Source organism: Balaenoptera borealis (assembly GCF_965194805.1).
Source record: "Balaenoptera borealis genome assembly, chromosome: 8".
Classification (NCBI taxonomy): domain Eukaryota; kingdom Metazoa; phylum Chordata; class Mammalia; order Artiodactyla; family Balaenopteridae; genus Balaenoptera; species Balaenoptera borealis.
The window spans coordinates 11008502-11025639 of NC_138865.1; the positions used below are offsets into that span (position 1 = coordinate 11008502).

At 38.6% G+C, this 17138-nt stretch overlaps 1 protein-coding gene across 1 annotated transcript in view; it reads right to left on the reverse strand.

The window, feature by feature from the left end:
• Nucleotides 1-2576: 2576 nt before the first annotated feature.
• Nucleotides 2577-17138, reverse strand: part of ESCO2 (establishment of sister chromatid cohesion N-acetyltransferase 2) — a 36607-nt gene continuing 22045 nt past the window's right edge. Inside the window, exons 10-11 of the mRNA XM_082402788.1 lie at nucleotides 15501-15676; nucleotides 2577-12413 (exon numbers count right to left, since the gene is read on the reverse strand). Coding sequence (XP_082258914.1) covers nucleotides 12281-12413; nucleotides 15501-15676 — 309 coding nt within the window. The 3' untranslated portion in view covers nucleotides 2577-12280. The remainder of the gene's footprint in view (nucleotides 12414-15500; nucleotides 15677-17138) is intronic.

Below are 17138 nucleotides of genomic sequence, written 5' to 3' on the forward strand. Positions count from 1 at the left end.
CAATTTGTTGATTAAAATAAAATTAGAGCTGACTTTTAAATAACAAAAATACTATATATAAAAACTTGTGGCATGCAGCTGAAGTTGTCCTTAGAGAGATTTATAGTCTTAAATGCTATATTAGGAAAGAAAGGCTGAAAAATCAGCTAAGAATCTAGGAAAAACAAAGTAAGGCTCCCTTCCAATGGAAAGAAATGAGCAAAAATTTTAAAACAAAACCTATCATAGAAAATAGAAAACAAACATATAGTAGGATCAACAATGCCAAAAGTTGGGTCTTTGAAAATATAAATAAAATTGATAAGCCCTAGCAAGACTTATACAGAGAGCAAAAAAGACATGTCGTAAATTAAAAAGGAAACATCACTGCAGATCCTGTAGATATCCAGCCTCATTCATGAACACATGAAAATTCGCAAACAAAATATTAGTAAACCAAAACCAGTAACATAAAAAGGAAAAACTTCATCAAGACCAAGCTGGGTCTATTTCAGGAAGGCTAGGTTGATTTAACATTTAAAGAACAATGTAATCCCCATATTAACACAAGAAAAATCAAAAGATGGAATAAAAATGTTGATAGAATCCAATATCTCTTCAAGATGTTTAAAAGCATCTTAGAAAACTGGGACTAGAGAGGAACTTCCTTAATGTAAGAAAGGGTGTCCATATCTAGCAAGGAAGCTATAGTAAACATCATTTTATAGTAGCTATGGATTGAAAGTTTGTGTTCCACTGAAAGTCATATATTGAAGCCTAATCCCCACTCTGATGGTATCTGGAAGTGGGGCCTTTGGAAGGTGATTAGGCCATGAGGGTGACCCTCATGAATGGGAATCGTGCCCTTAGAGATGTGAAATAAAATTCATATTTTATGGCAAGACAAAAATTTAAACATAAAAAAATGTCCTCTGCCCTTTGGCCTCCTCTGTCCCCTCCACTGCGCACTGTGTACCTGCATTATGCATCGACCGAACCTCCCCCATCAGCAGAAATACCTGCTCAACCATAAAGAGCAATATTCTCCCAGCATCAACAAGACAACTCCTTAAAAGATAACATTCCTTCCTGATGTTGTAAGGGGCCACGAGGACACTTAGATCTGGATTTTGTAAACTGTCAATAATATTTAATGTAGAGACCTCTGTCTGAAAAAACTTTTATAACTGTGTTTTGACTTGTAACAGATGGTACAGTTCTTGGAGCTTTCTGAGATGCTGTTCCCGGGGTTATAATCCTCAATTTGGGTCCAGTAAAGTTTTCCATTTCTTTCTTAGATCGGCTGATTAACTTTGTCTTCATGCCTGGCATAGCTGGCAGGATATCAGAGATACCCATCAGAGGGCAACTGGAGTCTACCCAGTACCAGTGTTCGGTACCAGCATGGGCCCATTGAGCCCCACAGACTTCTCGGTACTCCTCAGGTGTTCCAGTGAGTTCTCCTGATATCTGCATTTTATTGTTTGAGTGAGGATCCTGAAAATTTTATTTGAGCTGTTTCACTTAAGCCTTGGGCCTTACGGGGCACCAGTGCATTTCCTAGGCAGGACACAGAGGCTCTGGGCAAGAGGCCCAGGGAAACATAGGTGGCTGGGTTTTTGTTAAATTTGACTTAAATCGAAAAAAATGAGTTGATATATGGTCTGAACAAAACTTTTGCTAGTGAAATGAGAGACTGAATTAGTCAAATCTGAAGAATAAGGAAGACCCACTACAACCATTAAATACTGCTCATCCGGGGGACGTGACAGAGGATGACAATCTAGTGCTCTGAGCACACATGGCGGTTTTAGACTGTCACAGGGAGAAACCAAGCCACATAAAAGAAGTCAAACTGACCCAAGGGTAACTCCCTGGGGTGCTAGACTCAGAAGCACAGTGTCCTCAGAAAGTTGTTCAAATTATATCTCGTATCTCATATCTGAATTAGGCTACCAAATTAATAGTGGGAATTGTGCCTCAATGGCCAAACAGGTCCCATGCAAACAGCCACCTATGGGAATACCAGCTGGGTTTATGTATGCTTGCAAGTGCTCAAATGGGAGCTAAAGGAAATTGGGCCCTGAAATGGCCAAGTTGGGGTTCTGCTGGCACTCCAAAACAATTTTGAGTGCACAGTTAAAGCCAGCAATCTTCTGGATCTGTGCCTGCAGGGTCTACTGGAAACAACAGTGGTAAGTGTTTTTCTCTTTTCTAAAATTAGATTAGCAGGGAAAAATTTGTTAGGCTAGCTCCTTGGATCTTTTGAATTGGAGAAACTTCTAAATTGTTAAAATTTTAGAGAGCTCTCATCTTAAACGATTTCAATTATTTTAAACTATTTTAATTGGTATGTGGAAGTCCCCAAAGGCTTCAAAATTCCAAAATGTCCTCATTGAAAGATTCGTTGTATAAGGCTGATGAAAGATTAATGATATAAAAGGTACCTAAGGGACTTCCCTGGTGGCGCAGTGGTTGAGAATCTGCCTGCCAATGCAGGGGACACGGGTTCGAGCCCTGGTCCGGGAAGATCCCACATGCCGCGGAGCAACTAGGCCCGTGAGCCACAACTACTGAGCCTGCACTCTAGAGCCCGTGAGACAACTACTGAGGCCCGTGTGCCACAACTCCTGAAGCCCACACGCCTAGAGCCCATGCTCTGCAACAAGAGAAGCCACCGCAATGAGAAGCCTGCGCACCGCAACGAAGAGTAGCCCCCATTCACTGCAACTAGAGAAAGCCCGCGTGCAGCAATGAAGACCCAACGCAGCCAAAACTAAATAATAAATTTATTTTTAAAAGAAGACTCCATGCTTCCACTGCAGGGGCACAGGTTCGATTCCTGGTCTGGGAACTAAGATCCCACATGCTGCGCAGTGCGGTCGGGGGGGGAAAAAAAGGTACGTAAAACTTTATTGCTCCTCTCTATCCTTCTTTGAGTACTCATTCTAGAAATCTGTCTGAATTGCCTTTCCACTCTGAAGACAGTATTAAATGGTTACCTTTAGAAATGGGACCACCTGGTAAACCCTAATGGAAAAGAATAGGAAAAAGAATGTATATGTAAAAAAAAAAAAAAATCGGACCACCTAAGGCTGTAGGCAGTCTCTTCAGATAGAAAGCTGAACTGAGGGCCATAGTTAAAGAATTTCTTAAACCCAGGGAGGATCCTCAACTGTTTGTAAATGGATTACCAAAATAGGAGGCCACAGGTCTGACTAAACTGACCATAGCTGATGTTCAGAGCCTGACAGGAATTTTATTTTGGGGGGTGCAGGTGCTTCTCCCCTAAGCTAAATGAGGGAAAGTAAAACATCCCAACATAGGTGAATGGGTATGTCAGTCCTTTGCTATCACTGAGGTGGCCACTCAGTTCTTTGAGGAATTAAAAGCAACTGTACTTGTTTTACAAATCTAGTCTTTACAGGACCAGAGGTGTGGCTCCAGAAATAATCTAAAAGTGGTAAATCTTTTTACCACTCCCCAAATCTCCCCTATTTATCTTAAGAGGCTTGTAAGTATTGAAAAAAAAATTTTTTTTTCTGGCCTTAAGGGAACAAAGTCATCCAAGGAGGAACTTGCCTTTCTCCTCCTATATCTTTGAGATGCAAATATTCTACCTGGTTTTCTCCAGGAACCCTTATGTCCGCCATCTTTTCAAAATGCAAAGTTCAGGAAAGAGGGATAGGTAACTTGGGACTTGAATAGTCAAGGACAAATAGAAATCTTGTATCGTCTCCATAAATATTAGTAAAAGTGTTTAGCCATCTAGACAGGTGACCTTGGTTTGTTCCATCAGCCAGAAACCCACCAATTTGAAACCTGCCTCTTTTGTAACTGATGGGTTTTATATTGTTGCACCTGACTCCTGGCTGAAATTTTGGAATGGCAACTATGAGGTCTGTGTGTTTGTGCATATCTGTATATGTGTGTTGTAGATGTGTGGTATTGCCAAAATTAATTTGTAAAAGAACTCTATTTAATTGGCTTAAAGGAAATTAAGCACTTATATACTCAGAAATATAAAAGAAACTGGCCAGAATGAATTTCAGGGTCACGTGATCTGGGAAATAGTACTGAATCGATATCTGGTATTGAAGCTAGCTTAAGCTTGTTGGTTTTGTTGCCCAACTCAGTTTGGCTGTTTGCGCTCAAAAACCAATACTCGAGAGACAAGGGTTGGTTGGAAAAGAAAGGTTGCTTTATTCAGGAGGCAGCAACCTGGGGAGAAGGTGGACTCCTGTCCAAAAACCAACTTCTAAGACTGCTCCACCATGAAAGTTTTTAAAGGGGGAATCATTTGGGGAAGGGGTCAGAATCTTCATTATCATCCACTGTGTGCAGACTCTTCTGATTGGTTGGTGGTGAGGTAACAGGGCAGTGTTCCAGGAATCTTGTGTTCAGCCTGAAGTTACCATCCTCTACCTGGGTGGTGCCTTAGTTCTTACAGAAGAACTCAAAGGTATATTATTACGTATATTCCTTGAGTAGAAGCCAGGACCCTGCACTATTGTTTCTTGACTGCTCCTCCTTTGTTTCTGCATTCCCTCCCTTTTCTCATAAGCAACTATTTGAATCTGCCCTTTGGAACTCAAGGAAGGTCACAGAGGCTGAATGAAGCCTATTTCCTACAAACAAGAAACAGGGGTCATGGAAAGGATTTGTACCTGGGAAGGCCCCACAGGATCCTGCTGGGTTTCAGTTTCATTAATATAGACATGTCTTTCAAGTCATCAACATTAAGTATAACACTTTTATTTGTACCTAGGTTGACTAGAAATCAAGACCGTATTCCTGTTACAAAGTTTGTCAACAAGAAAAATAACAATATGATGAATTTTTTTTAAACGTATTTATTTTATTTATTTATGTTTGGCTGCATTGGGTCTTCGCCACTGCATGTGGGCTTTCTCTAGTTGCGGCAAGCAGGGACCACTCTTCACTGCGGTGTGCGAGCTTCTCATTCTGGTGGCTTTATCTTGTTGCAGAGCACGGACTCTAGGCATGTGGGCTCGGTAGTTGTGGCTCGCGGGCTCTAGAGCGCAGGCTCAGTAATTGTGGCTCAAGGGCCCAGTTGCTCCATGGCATGTGGGATCCTCCCGGACCAGGGCTCGAACTCGTGTCCCCTGCATTGGCAGGCGGATTCTTAACCACTGCGGCCACCAGGGAAATCCCAATGATGAAATTTTTAAGTAAATAAAATAAGGTAAATGAGATAAGAGCTTTTAGGTAAACTCTTTAGGAATAATTGTGTTTTGGGAATATCTCCTTTAAGGATAAGTATATCCAGATTTTGGTTATTTGAAACTAAACTAAGTTAAACTATGAGAATTCATTCACTCTCTGGGTCATTTCAAATAGGATAAAATACTGGAACATTAACTGCTGGGCAGGTCTAAGATTACCTACTTTTGTCTTCTTATGAGAGGGAAACTAAAGATGTTTGGGTTTTTTTAACACATATCTTGCATAAGTTTTCCAATCAGGAAGTGCTGGTATGACAAACAGTTCACAATTACTTACTTCTTGGTTTTCGCTATAGATTAAGGTTTTAAGGTTACGATTTATAAGGGAAATATTTCAGTATGCAAGGAAGATGGGAAGCATGTTTTCAGTAAAAGAAGGTATGAGGAATGGAGATGCATTTTGTTAAAGGAAAAAAGGATGGTTTTGGTCCTAGAGCTGGCTGTTTCTGAATGAAAAAGAAAGTGAAGGACAGAGTAATATGGATGCAGAAAGTTATGGAAGTGAAACAGGAGGGAAGAGGGCAGGGCACAACCTTTAAAAGAATGACATAGCTTGAGGACACGACATAAACTGATTATAACCACATAGGTCCAAGATGGCAGAGTCGACTTCCACTAGACCTTGAGCCTCAGTATATGCTCATTGTAACACATCAGCAAGCTAAATGATACACCCACAGGTGCCATGACAGTTCCAAGGCTGACCATAAAGGTCAAGAAGTGAGCCGTGGTCCAATTCCTGGAAATTCCCACCCCTTCCCCCAAATAGCTGAAATACTCCTCCCACTCATTAGCCTATGAAATTACCCACCCCTATAAAAACTGACAACCCCATACCCTGGGGTTGCTCTCGCCTTCTGAGATGGCCCACACTCTGTCTGTGGAGTGTTTCTCTCTAAATAAATCCACTTCTTACCTATCACTGTGTCTCTCACTGAATTCTTTCTGCGATGAGACATCAAGAACCTGAGCTTTGGGGCTTCCCTGGTGGCGCAGTGGTTGAGAATCTGCCTGCCAATGCAGGGGACACGGGTTCGAGCCCTGGTCTGGGAGGATCCCACATGCCGCGGAGCAAATGGGCCCGTGAGCCACAATTACTGAGCCTGCGCGTCTGGAGCCTGTGCTCCGCAACAAGAGGGGCCACGATAGTGAGAGGCCCGCGCACCGCGATGAAGAGTGGCCCCCGCTTGCCACAACTAGAGAAAGTCCTCGCACAGAAACGAAGATCCAACACAGCCATAAATAAATAAATAAATAAATAAAAATTAAAAAAAAGAAAATGCGCTAAAAAAAAAAAAAAAAAAAGAACCTGAGCTTCATTAAGTCCTGAGACCAGGTGTGCGATCTCAGTTAAAAGACCGTGGGTTCAAATCCCAATCTGGGTTTTGGCTGTGAATGGGTATTGTTTTACAGTGATGTATGATCCTATTTGGCCAGGTGTTTTGAAGCTTTTTGGTATTTTTGACAAAATTCCCAAAGATAAATTCTAAATGAAGTTCGTTTGAACTCTAGCTAACTTTGAGGTTTTCCAAAGGGTCCCTGGAACACCTAAAAGTATTTTTCTCTCCATCTCAGGGAGAGGAATAAACAAATTAGGCTTATTTGGTATGTTACATTAAGTGTTGTCAAATGAGTGGTGATAAAACTTCTTAGGTTGTATTGTATGGGTAAATGTTATTAATACAGATATTCTAGAAATTAATATGGTACTCCTAAACTTCTGGTATGTCCTGGTAAGTGATATCAGTCATAATTCTAGTTATTATCTTAAATTGTTGTATGTCACAGAGGTACCCCAGTTTATTTGTCAGCTGCATTGTGATCAGGTCTTTAACCTTGACTTTTCAATGAAAGTTTTTTGTCATTTATAGACAGTTATTTTACTCCAGTGTTTTTGCAAAAATGCTTCATCTTCAAGAAGATTCATAGAAAGGACTTTTTGACAAGTACAGGTTTCTGATAACTTTCAGATCATACTGCTGAACTGGGTAAGAAATTAAAGAATTCTACTGGAAAACCTGATGGCTTCATAAAACTGTTAACAGAAGATTAAGATCAAGGAAGTCACATAGGACTGAGTGAACTTATGAGTATGGTTATAATTTTTGGTTTTTATCTGAAATATTACTGGTTTTTAATCTGTGTTTTCCAGATATACGGAAGCCTTTAAATTACACTTCTGTTGGTAGATATGGAATTTTTACCTTTTCTCTCTACCTGATCCCTTCAGAATTTGGAAACTGTTAGGTTTCCAGCAGCTTTATCTGGTAAATAAGGAAGACCACCTCCTAATGGATGCAGGAATCTCGAGAAATTTGGGGGGATCTCGAGAAGAGAGAAATTTGCTCAAATCTCTATCGCCCAAATCTATAGATCTCACAGACAGAATCTATGACACACCCTTGGTGTGGCTTTGTTGGCCTTGAGAACTTTTTTAAAAAGTTCAATCTGAGATTCCTTGTGAAAAATTTCTTATCTGGGTAGTAGTTATGAAGGTGTTTGTGATAACTCATTGAACTGTACATTTTTAAAAATAAACTTTTAAAGAAGTCTTAGACTTACAGAAAAGTTGCAAAGACAATTCCTATAAACCCCACACCTAGTTTCCCCTATTGTCAAAATCTTAACATTGGTATATTTGTCACAATTACTAAACAATATTGATACATTACTATTAACAAGTCCATACTTTATTCAGATTTATTTTTTACAAATATTGATTATAGTTCCCTGTGCTATACAGTAGGTCCTTGGTTATCTATTCTATATATAGTAGTGTGTATATGCTAATCCCAACGCCTCATTTATCCCCATCCCCACCCCTTTCCCCTTTGGTAACCGTAAGTTTGTTTTCTATGTCTGTGAGTCTATTTCTGTTTTGTAAATAAGTTCATTTGTATCATATTTTAGATTCCACATGTAAGTGATATCATATGGTACTTGTCTTCCTCTGTCTGACTTACTTGTTTTCCTCTGACTTACTTCACTTAGTACGATAATCACTAGGTCCATCCATGTTGCTGAAAATGACATTATTTCTTTCTTTTATGGCTGAGTAATATTCCATTGTATATATACACACCACATCTTTATCCATTCATCTGTCGATGGACATTAAGTTGCTTCCATCTCTTGGCTATTGTAGAGAGTGCTGCAATGAATATTGGGGTGCATGTGTCTTTTTGAATTAGTTTTCTCCGGATATATGCCCAGGAATGGGATTGCAGGATTATTTGGTACCTCTGTTTTTAGTTTTTTAAGGAACCTCCATACAGCTTTCCAGAGTGGCTGTACTAACTTACATTCCCGCCAGCAGTGTAGGAGGGTTCCCCTTTCTCCACACCCTCTCCAGCATTTATTGTTTGTACTCTTTGATGATGGCCACAGACCAGTTGGTGAGGCTTATCTAGCGGCTTGTACAGGCTTCCTGGTGGGAGGGGCCGGTGCCTGCCCGCCAGTGCCTGCAGCTGGGTGTTGTTCCCCTGGTGAGCTGGGACCTGTCTCGGGGGAGCTGCCTGCAGGAGGCTGTGTGCTCGTTAGTCTTTAGGCAGCCTGTGCGCCGACGCTGGGGCTGTGTGTCTGGGGGGGGAGCTGCCTGCGGGAGGCTGTGTGCTCGTTAGTCCTCAGGCAGCCTGTGTGCCGACGCTGGGTCTGTGACTCCCCCCAGTTAGTTTGGCCTGAGGCTCCCAGCACTGGAGCCCGCCGGCCGTTGTGCGGGGTCAGGTCTTGTTGCTAGTGAGTCAATATGGCCGCCACCACGTGTGTCCCCAAGGTTGGCTGTTCCCCCATATGTCTGCCACCAGTGTCTATGTCCCCAGCATGAGCTGCAGCCGCCTCCGCCCCCACCCAGGAGACTCTCCGAGACCAGCAGGTAGGTCCGGCCCAGGCTCCTATCAAATTACTGCTTTTACCCCGGTCCCGGTGTGCCTGAGATTTTGTTTGCACCCTTTAAGCGTGAAGCCTCTATTTCCCCCAGTCCCATAGGGCTCCTGCAGTTAAGCCCTGCTGGCCTTCAAAGCCACCTGCTCTGGAGGCTTGTCTTCCCAGTGCCGGATCCCTGGGCTGGGGAGCTTGACGTGGGGCTCAAAACTGCCACGTCTGTGGGAAGACCTTGCTATATTATTCTTCTCCATCTTGTGCGTCGCCCACCCACGGGGTATGCGGTTTGATTGTACTGTGAGTCTGCCCCTCCTACCCAACTTGTTGTGGTTCCTTCTTTATGTCTTTAGTTTTAGATCTTTTCTGGTAGGTTCCAGTTTTTTTCATTGATGGTTTCTTCACTGATGGCCAACAGGCACGTGAAAAGATGCTCAACATTGCTGATTATCAGAGAAATGCAAATCAGAACTACAATGAGATATTACCTCACCGTTCAGAGCGGCCATCATCAAAAAGTCTACGAATAATAAATGCTGGAGAGGCTGTGGAGGAAAGGGAACCCTCCTGCACTGTAGGTGGGGATGTAAATTGATACAGCCACTATGGAGAACAGTGTGGAGGTTCCTTAAAAAACTGAAAGTAGATTTACCACATGATCCAGCAGTCGCATGCCTGGGCATATATCCGGAAAAGACAAAAACTCTAATTCAAAAAGATGCATGCACCCTAATGTTCATTGCAGTACTACTTACAATAGCCAAGACATGGAAGCAACCTAAATGTCCATCAGCAGATGAATGGATAAAGAAGATGTGGTACATCTCAGCCATAAAAAAAAGAATGAAGTAATCCCATTTGCAGCAACATGGATGGACCTAGAGATTATCATACTAAGTGAAGTAAGTCAGACAATGACAAATATCATATCATTTATATGTGGAATCTAAAAAATGATACAAATGAACAAATGTTACAAAACAGAAACAGACTTACATAGAATACAAATTTATAGTTACCAAAGGGGAAAGGTGGGGGGATAAATTAGAAATGTGGGATTAACAGATACATATTCCTATATATAAAATAAACAAGGACCTAATGTATAGCACAGGGAACTATATTCAATATCTTGTAATAGTCTATAATGGAAAAAAACCTGAAAAAGAATATGTGACTGAATATATATATATATATATATGTATAAACTGAATCACTTTGCTATATACCTGAAACACTGTAAATCAACTATACTTAAGTAAAATAAATAAAATGGAAAAAAAAAGGTTTAAAAAAAAGTAATGAGAAATGGTCAACATGTAGATTATTTTAGAATTTTTTTCATATTGCAGAGACCAGCGATACTTTTGTGTGGCAAAAATAAATAGAAATTATATTTTAGAAACAGACCTCTAATCAAAATAAAATTATAAAAAAATAAAGTTGGGAGGCCAGAAGGGGGAGCTCTTGCCCTATGAAGATAGCAGAGCACAAGAGGAAGCCGACCTTTTCTTGCCTGGCTAGAGCTCAGCCAATGATAAGTGCTGGACTCTTGGTTTACTATTGCCCTCTCAACTTCCTCTTCCTCTCTGTAAAAGAGTTCCCGCCATTTTTTGTTGAGGACTTGAACATGGTCAACTTGGTTACAGACCCTGAATTGTAATTCTTTGCTAATCTCGAATAAACCCATTTTTGATGGAGAAATAACTGGCAGTCTATTTGTTTTATGTCAACAGCTGCTATAAATATCCGTGTGCAGGTTTTTGTGTGGATATAGTTTTCAATGATTGTTTTTCATAAAGAGCATGTACTATTTTTATAACCACAAACTGTAATTTAAAATGAAAATCAGTACATTCAACTGAATAAGAGAATATTGAAAAGAACTTTAATTGATTCATCATAAAGGCATTGAGCAAAATAATGTTAATAAAATTTTTTAAAATAAACTATTTAAGACAATTTTTAAACACAGCAGTGCAGAAAATAGCATTAAAATGTTTGTAAAATTACACACATTTTAACACTTCCACAGTCTTTGTGGAACCCAGGCTTTTAAATTTTTGAACCATTAAAGGCAAATAAAAGAATGTAGAGGAACAGATTCTACATAGAGTTACAACCTGGACACTACTTCCCTAGAGTCTTATTGCCAGAGAGAAGTTATGACATGAGTTTTTTAGAATAAAAAAAAAAAAAACCTGAATAATTCTTTGCTTTTCTAAGTAAGTATCCAAGAATTATACCAGAAAAATGTGTGCCTATTTAGGTGTATTTACATAATGTCATCATGTTCTGTGGCCCATCAGCCTAGATATATTTATTTACTAACCTTGGTTCTGTTAGTATACATTTAAAATGTAATCATATGAATCATCTAATCCAACTGGGTATCCATTTTGTTAGACATCAATCACCAGCAGTAAGTTCACTAAAGAAAAGTAACACAATTAGCATTTTCAAACACCAAAAATTAATGAAATGACAATAGTGCAATTACTAAGTTTAATTAAATCTGATGACAAGTGTGTTTTGATTAATGATTTTTAAAAAGATAAAAATATTAAGCTCTAGAATTCTGTTCTATACAAAAGGATATGGAAATCTTATGCTTTATCATCTTTCCCTGGTACAAATTAGAAACTCAAAATACTTTAAATATACTCAAACTGAGTTGCTACAGCCAAGTGCCTATAAAGTGAGAATTTTGTGTACGAATTCAGGAATTACCTTTTAAAAAATGGGGATGGAAATTATTTGCTTGTCTTTAAATTTTCCTCTTTGCTTCTGATCAGGCACGAGATAATTCTGGCCCCAAAGTGTGCTTTATAAATGATAAGTGGTCACATTTCTGTGGAAAACCACCTTGCTTTGTCAATGTTCTTACATAGAAGGCAAGTATTTTCCAGCTATAGCTACTAAGTTTCATAATTAAGGATTCAGAGTGCTAGTCAGTATACATCATCCAAAGACTTTTCCTTTCTTTGTATCCCTAGATAATTTTCAATGAATTTACCCCTGACTTTTCAATTCATAAGGAACAAAACTGAGGCAGGTTTCTGCATATGTGTGTGTATCTTAGTATTTTTATTTTGATATTTGTTAAATAGTTTGTATTTTATGATAATGGGCTGTCTGAACTCATCCATATAGTAACTGTTCTATAGTTGAAATTGGCTTTAAGTATTAAAATTGTATACAAGGAAATTAGGGGTGTTGCAGTACTTGGTTGCAAATAACTTGCCATCTGGTGTTGGGTCAGAAAATGCTATTTCATTCGTGCTGAGAAAACAGCCAAACATGAAGCAATTCCTAAAAAAGAGAAAAAGGTAATTTAACAATGGAAACAACTTAAAATTTTGATTAAACGTAAGCACAATTATATCAATATTTTAAAGCAATCCAATTAAAAAATTTCAATCTCTTTACGTATTCTTGATTAAAACCAACATTATTTTATTAAGTGGTAAAATGACTCCATGCCTTGTATTTTACAGGTGGAAGTCTAATGATATCATTTCACAGATGAGAACACTAAGGCCCAGAAAAAGTTCTGCTGAGGCAAAGGGAGCCACACAAACCATCCGGTTGACTCTAGGTGATCCGTGATAGTAAGCAACGAATACGAGATACTATTGCTAATTAAAAGCCACAGATAGTTATAACAACAAAAAAATAATTATTTTAACCAATAACTATATTCTTTTCAACTACATCACGCACTCAGAGCTTTAAGAAGACAAAAACTAATCTACATTTTGACTACAACTCTCCTTGATCCAGCTCAACTATGATTAAAAGAAAATGAAATAGCTGAAAGAATTCAACAAAACTGAGGGATAGTCTATGAAATAACTGGCCTGTACTCTTCAAATTCTTCAGTCATGAAATACAAAGAAAGGCTAAGAAACTGTTCCAGGTTAAGGAAGATGAATACTAAAGAGATATTATGACTAAATGCAATATGTAATCCCGAACAGGAAAAAAAATGCTATGAAGGGCATTTGAGACAAATGACAAAATTGAAATATCGACTATACATTAGATAGCATAGCATTATATTGGGATATTAAATACTCCAAATTTGATATCTGATCTGTCCTTATATAAGAGAATATCCTTGTTATTAAGAAATACATACCAGGTTATATACTGGTATTCTCCATACCAAATTTATGTATCTCAACATAAAATATAGAAAATAGAGGCATTTCACAATTCACTATGAAATAAAATCTTTACAGACACCAACTTCTCTCACTGCTCCCCTTTGTAAGGTATGCTGGGGGACTAGGATTGAGGCCTAGGGCTGCAGCCCTGCTGTGGTCTTGGTGTTCTTTCTTAAAAAGTGTATGGAACCCAAAGGCTAGAATAGTGCTACTCAAAGTGTGGTCCTTGGTTTTGTCAAAGTGGAATCATTGGTTTGTAATCTGTTATCTTAAAGACAGAAGTTGAGAGAGTAAGTGTTGTGAAACTCATCTATCTAACCTAGATTAGGTAATTAACAAGCAAGAAAGAAGCAAACTCATTTGTCCCATTATTAACTGAGTACCAACATACAGTGTTAGTACAGAGTGTGCATACTGTAGTTTTAAAATGGAGAATTCATATACCAAAGACTCACCATTTAGAAATACACAGTTCAGTGGTTTTAGTATATTCAAAAATGGCACAAAATTCAAGAACATTTCATCACCCAAAGAAACCCCGTAGCCATTAGAAGTCACTCTCCATTCACCCTTCCCTCAGTCCCTGGAAACTGCTAGTCTACTTTCTATCCATGGATCTGCCTATTCTGGATGTTTTCTATAAACAGAATCATATGATAATATGGGGTATTTTGTGGGTGGTTTTTTTTAGTTAGCATAATATTTTCAAGGTTCATCCATGTTGTAGCATGTATCAGAACTTCATTCCTTTTCGTGGCTGAATATCCTATTGTAGTATTGTGTGGATATACCACATTGTGTTTATCCATTAGTCATGAATTTGGTTGTTTACATTTTTTTTGGCTATTATGAATAATGCTGCTATGAACCTTCATGTATAAGTTTTTGCGTGGACAGATGCTTCCATTTCTCTTGAGTATACTTGTAGGAGCAGAATTGCTGGGTCATATGGTAACAGTTTAATTTCTTGACAAACTGCCAGACTAGATTCCACAGCAGCTGTAGCATTTTACATTCCTACCAGCAGCATACAAGGATTAGTTTCCTCCACATCCTCACCAACACTTGTTATTTTCCCTTTGTTTTCGTTTAGTCATCCAAGTGGCTGTGAAGTGGTATCTCATGATGGTTTTGATTTGTGATTTCCTTTATAGCTAAGGATGTTGAGCATAGCTTCACATGCTTATCAGCCATTTGTATTTCTGCTTTGGAAGAAAATAGAATACGTTGAAATCCTTTGCCTGTTTTTAAATTGGGTTGTCTTTTTGTGTGTTGTAAGGGTTCTTTTATATATGTTGGATATACTAGACTCTTATTAGATAAATGATTTGCAAATATTTTCTCTCATTCTGTGGGCTGTCTTGCTAATTTACTTTTACATTTAGTTACACTTGTGAGTTACAGCAAGTCTTTATTAATCACCTAGTCACACACGGTCAATAAACATGTACAATTTCTAAAATTCTTTTTTTAAAAAATATTTATTTTTTATGTACAATTTCTAAAATTCTTTTTTTAAAAAATATTTATTTATTTATTTATTTATTTATTTAGGCTGCCATTGGGTCTTAGTTGCAGCATGTGGGCTCTTCATTGAGGTGCGTGGGTTTTCTCTCTCTAGTTGTAGTGTGCAGGCTTTCTCTCTCTAGTTGTGGCGCGCGGGCTCCAGAGCACGCGGGCTCTCTAGTTGAGGCGCGTGAGCTCAGTAGTTGTGGTGCACAGGCTTAGTTGCCCCATGGCATGTGGGATCTTAGTTCCCTGACCAGGGATCAAACCCACGTCCCCTGCATTGGAAGGCAGATTCTTTACCACTGGACCACCAGGGAAGTCCCTAAAATTCTTTTTTTTAAACTTATGTTTTTATAGATTTATTTAAATGTAATTTTACATCTGTTGAATCTAATAAAAATTTGGGCTTCCATTTTTCCATTTGTTTGTTTCCTAGCAATTTATCTTTATTTTGTTAATGTGTTGGTCTGTAACAAAATCCAGTCTTTGACCACAGGTAGTTTGAAAAGCACTGGGCTAGAATGTTTCAGACTTGGAATGTTGTGCCCAAAACTGAGTATATCTAGTTCTTTTTTTTTTTTCAGTGCCAGCATTGCCTTAGCCTGACTTTGGTAGTATTTATATAGGAGTGTCTTACCAACATCATTCCCTTTGGCTCATGAGCCGGGAAAGGTTCTGGGAAAGCTAATCTGGGTCTAATCCATTTTATTTGATTTCTTACCTGAGAGTATCTACCAGTCGTCTTGCAATGCGCTTTCTTCTCTTCAGTCTGAAGACCCAGATTCTACTTATCCCACAGATTGCAGGTTCTGGTACATCTGAACATTGCCAAGCCCTATGACATTCTTTAGAGCTTGGGGATTCTGGACCAGTTGGTTCAGACAGGACACGGAAGGCCTGCAATGATACACGGAAGCATCTAGAGCTAACAATACAGCTGAGTTCACATTTCTTTTTAAAAACCATTCTTTAAACAAAATTTAAGTATCTAAAATTAATCTTATCCTACCTTCACAAAAATGTTAAAATTCTTTGCTCTTTCTTGAATTCTTGCCCATTTATAGTAACACAACACTTAAAAATTACTAGTGGTGTTGAGATAGTCCCACATCCTAGTGTATTATACCATTGTGAAACTTAGTGTTGATTTAAAAAAATTATAAAAGCCTCTTACTTCCAATAAAGTACATAATCTTCTCCCATTCTCTCCATCCTAAAATGTACATTTGATATTCTAAAAAACTAATAACACTAAAGAAGGTTTTTGCATATAAACTATGAAATTTGGTATTTAAATTTTTCTTTAAACTTCTTATTTTGAATAATTATAGATTCAGAGGAAGTTGACAAATAGTACAAAGAGGACATGTATCCTTCACCTAATTTCCCCCAATAGTTACATCTTCCATAACTATAGTACAACACCAAAAGCAAGAAATTAACATGGGTACAATGTGTGTGTATAGTTCCATGACAATTCAACATAACTGAACACTGATTTAACCATCACCACAATCAAAATACAGAGCTACTGCATCATCACGAAGCTCTTCCTCTTGTTACCTCCTTATAATCACACCCATTTCCCTGCCCCCCACCATCCCTAAACCCTGGCAACCACAATCTGTTCTCTATCTCTAAAACTCTGATATTCTGAGGATATCATACAAATGGACTCATACGGAATGTGACCCTTTGAGAATGGCTTTTTTTTTGAATTTTATTTATTTTTTTATACAGCAGGTTCTTATTAGTTATCTATTTTATACATATTAGTGTATATATGTCAATCCCAATCTCCCAATTCATCCTACCCGCCACTTTCCCCACTTGGTGTCCATACGTTTGTTCTCTACGTCTGTGTCTCTATTTCTGGAGAATGGCTCTTTTTCACTCAGCACAATGCCCTTGACACCTGTCCAAGTTGTTGCACATATCCACAGTTTGTTCCTTTTTATCGCTAAGTAATATTCCATTGTATGGATGTACCAGTTTCTCTAATCACTCACCTACTGAAGGACACTTTGCTTGTTTCCAGGTTTTGGCTATTACAAATAAAGCTGCTATAAACACTCAGGTGTGGGTTTTTGTGTAGACATAAGTTTTCATTTCCAGGATAAATGCCCAAGAGTATGATTGCTGGGTCATATGGTAAATGTATGATTAGTTTTTTACGAAACTGCCAACCTTTTTCCGGAGTGGCTGTAACATTTTACCTTCCCTCCAACAATGTACGAGAAATCTAGTTTCCCTGCATGCACACCAGCATTTGCTATTGTCACTATTTTCTATTGTAGCTGTTCTGATAGGTGGATATTAAGTTTTAACTCCCACTGAGAAAACTCTGCTTCTGAAATGA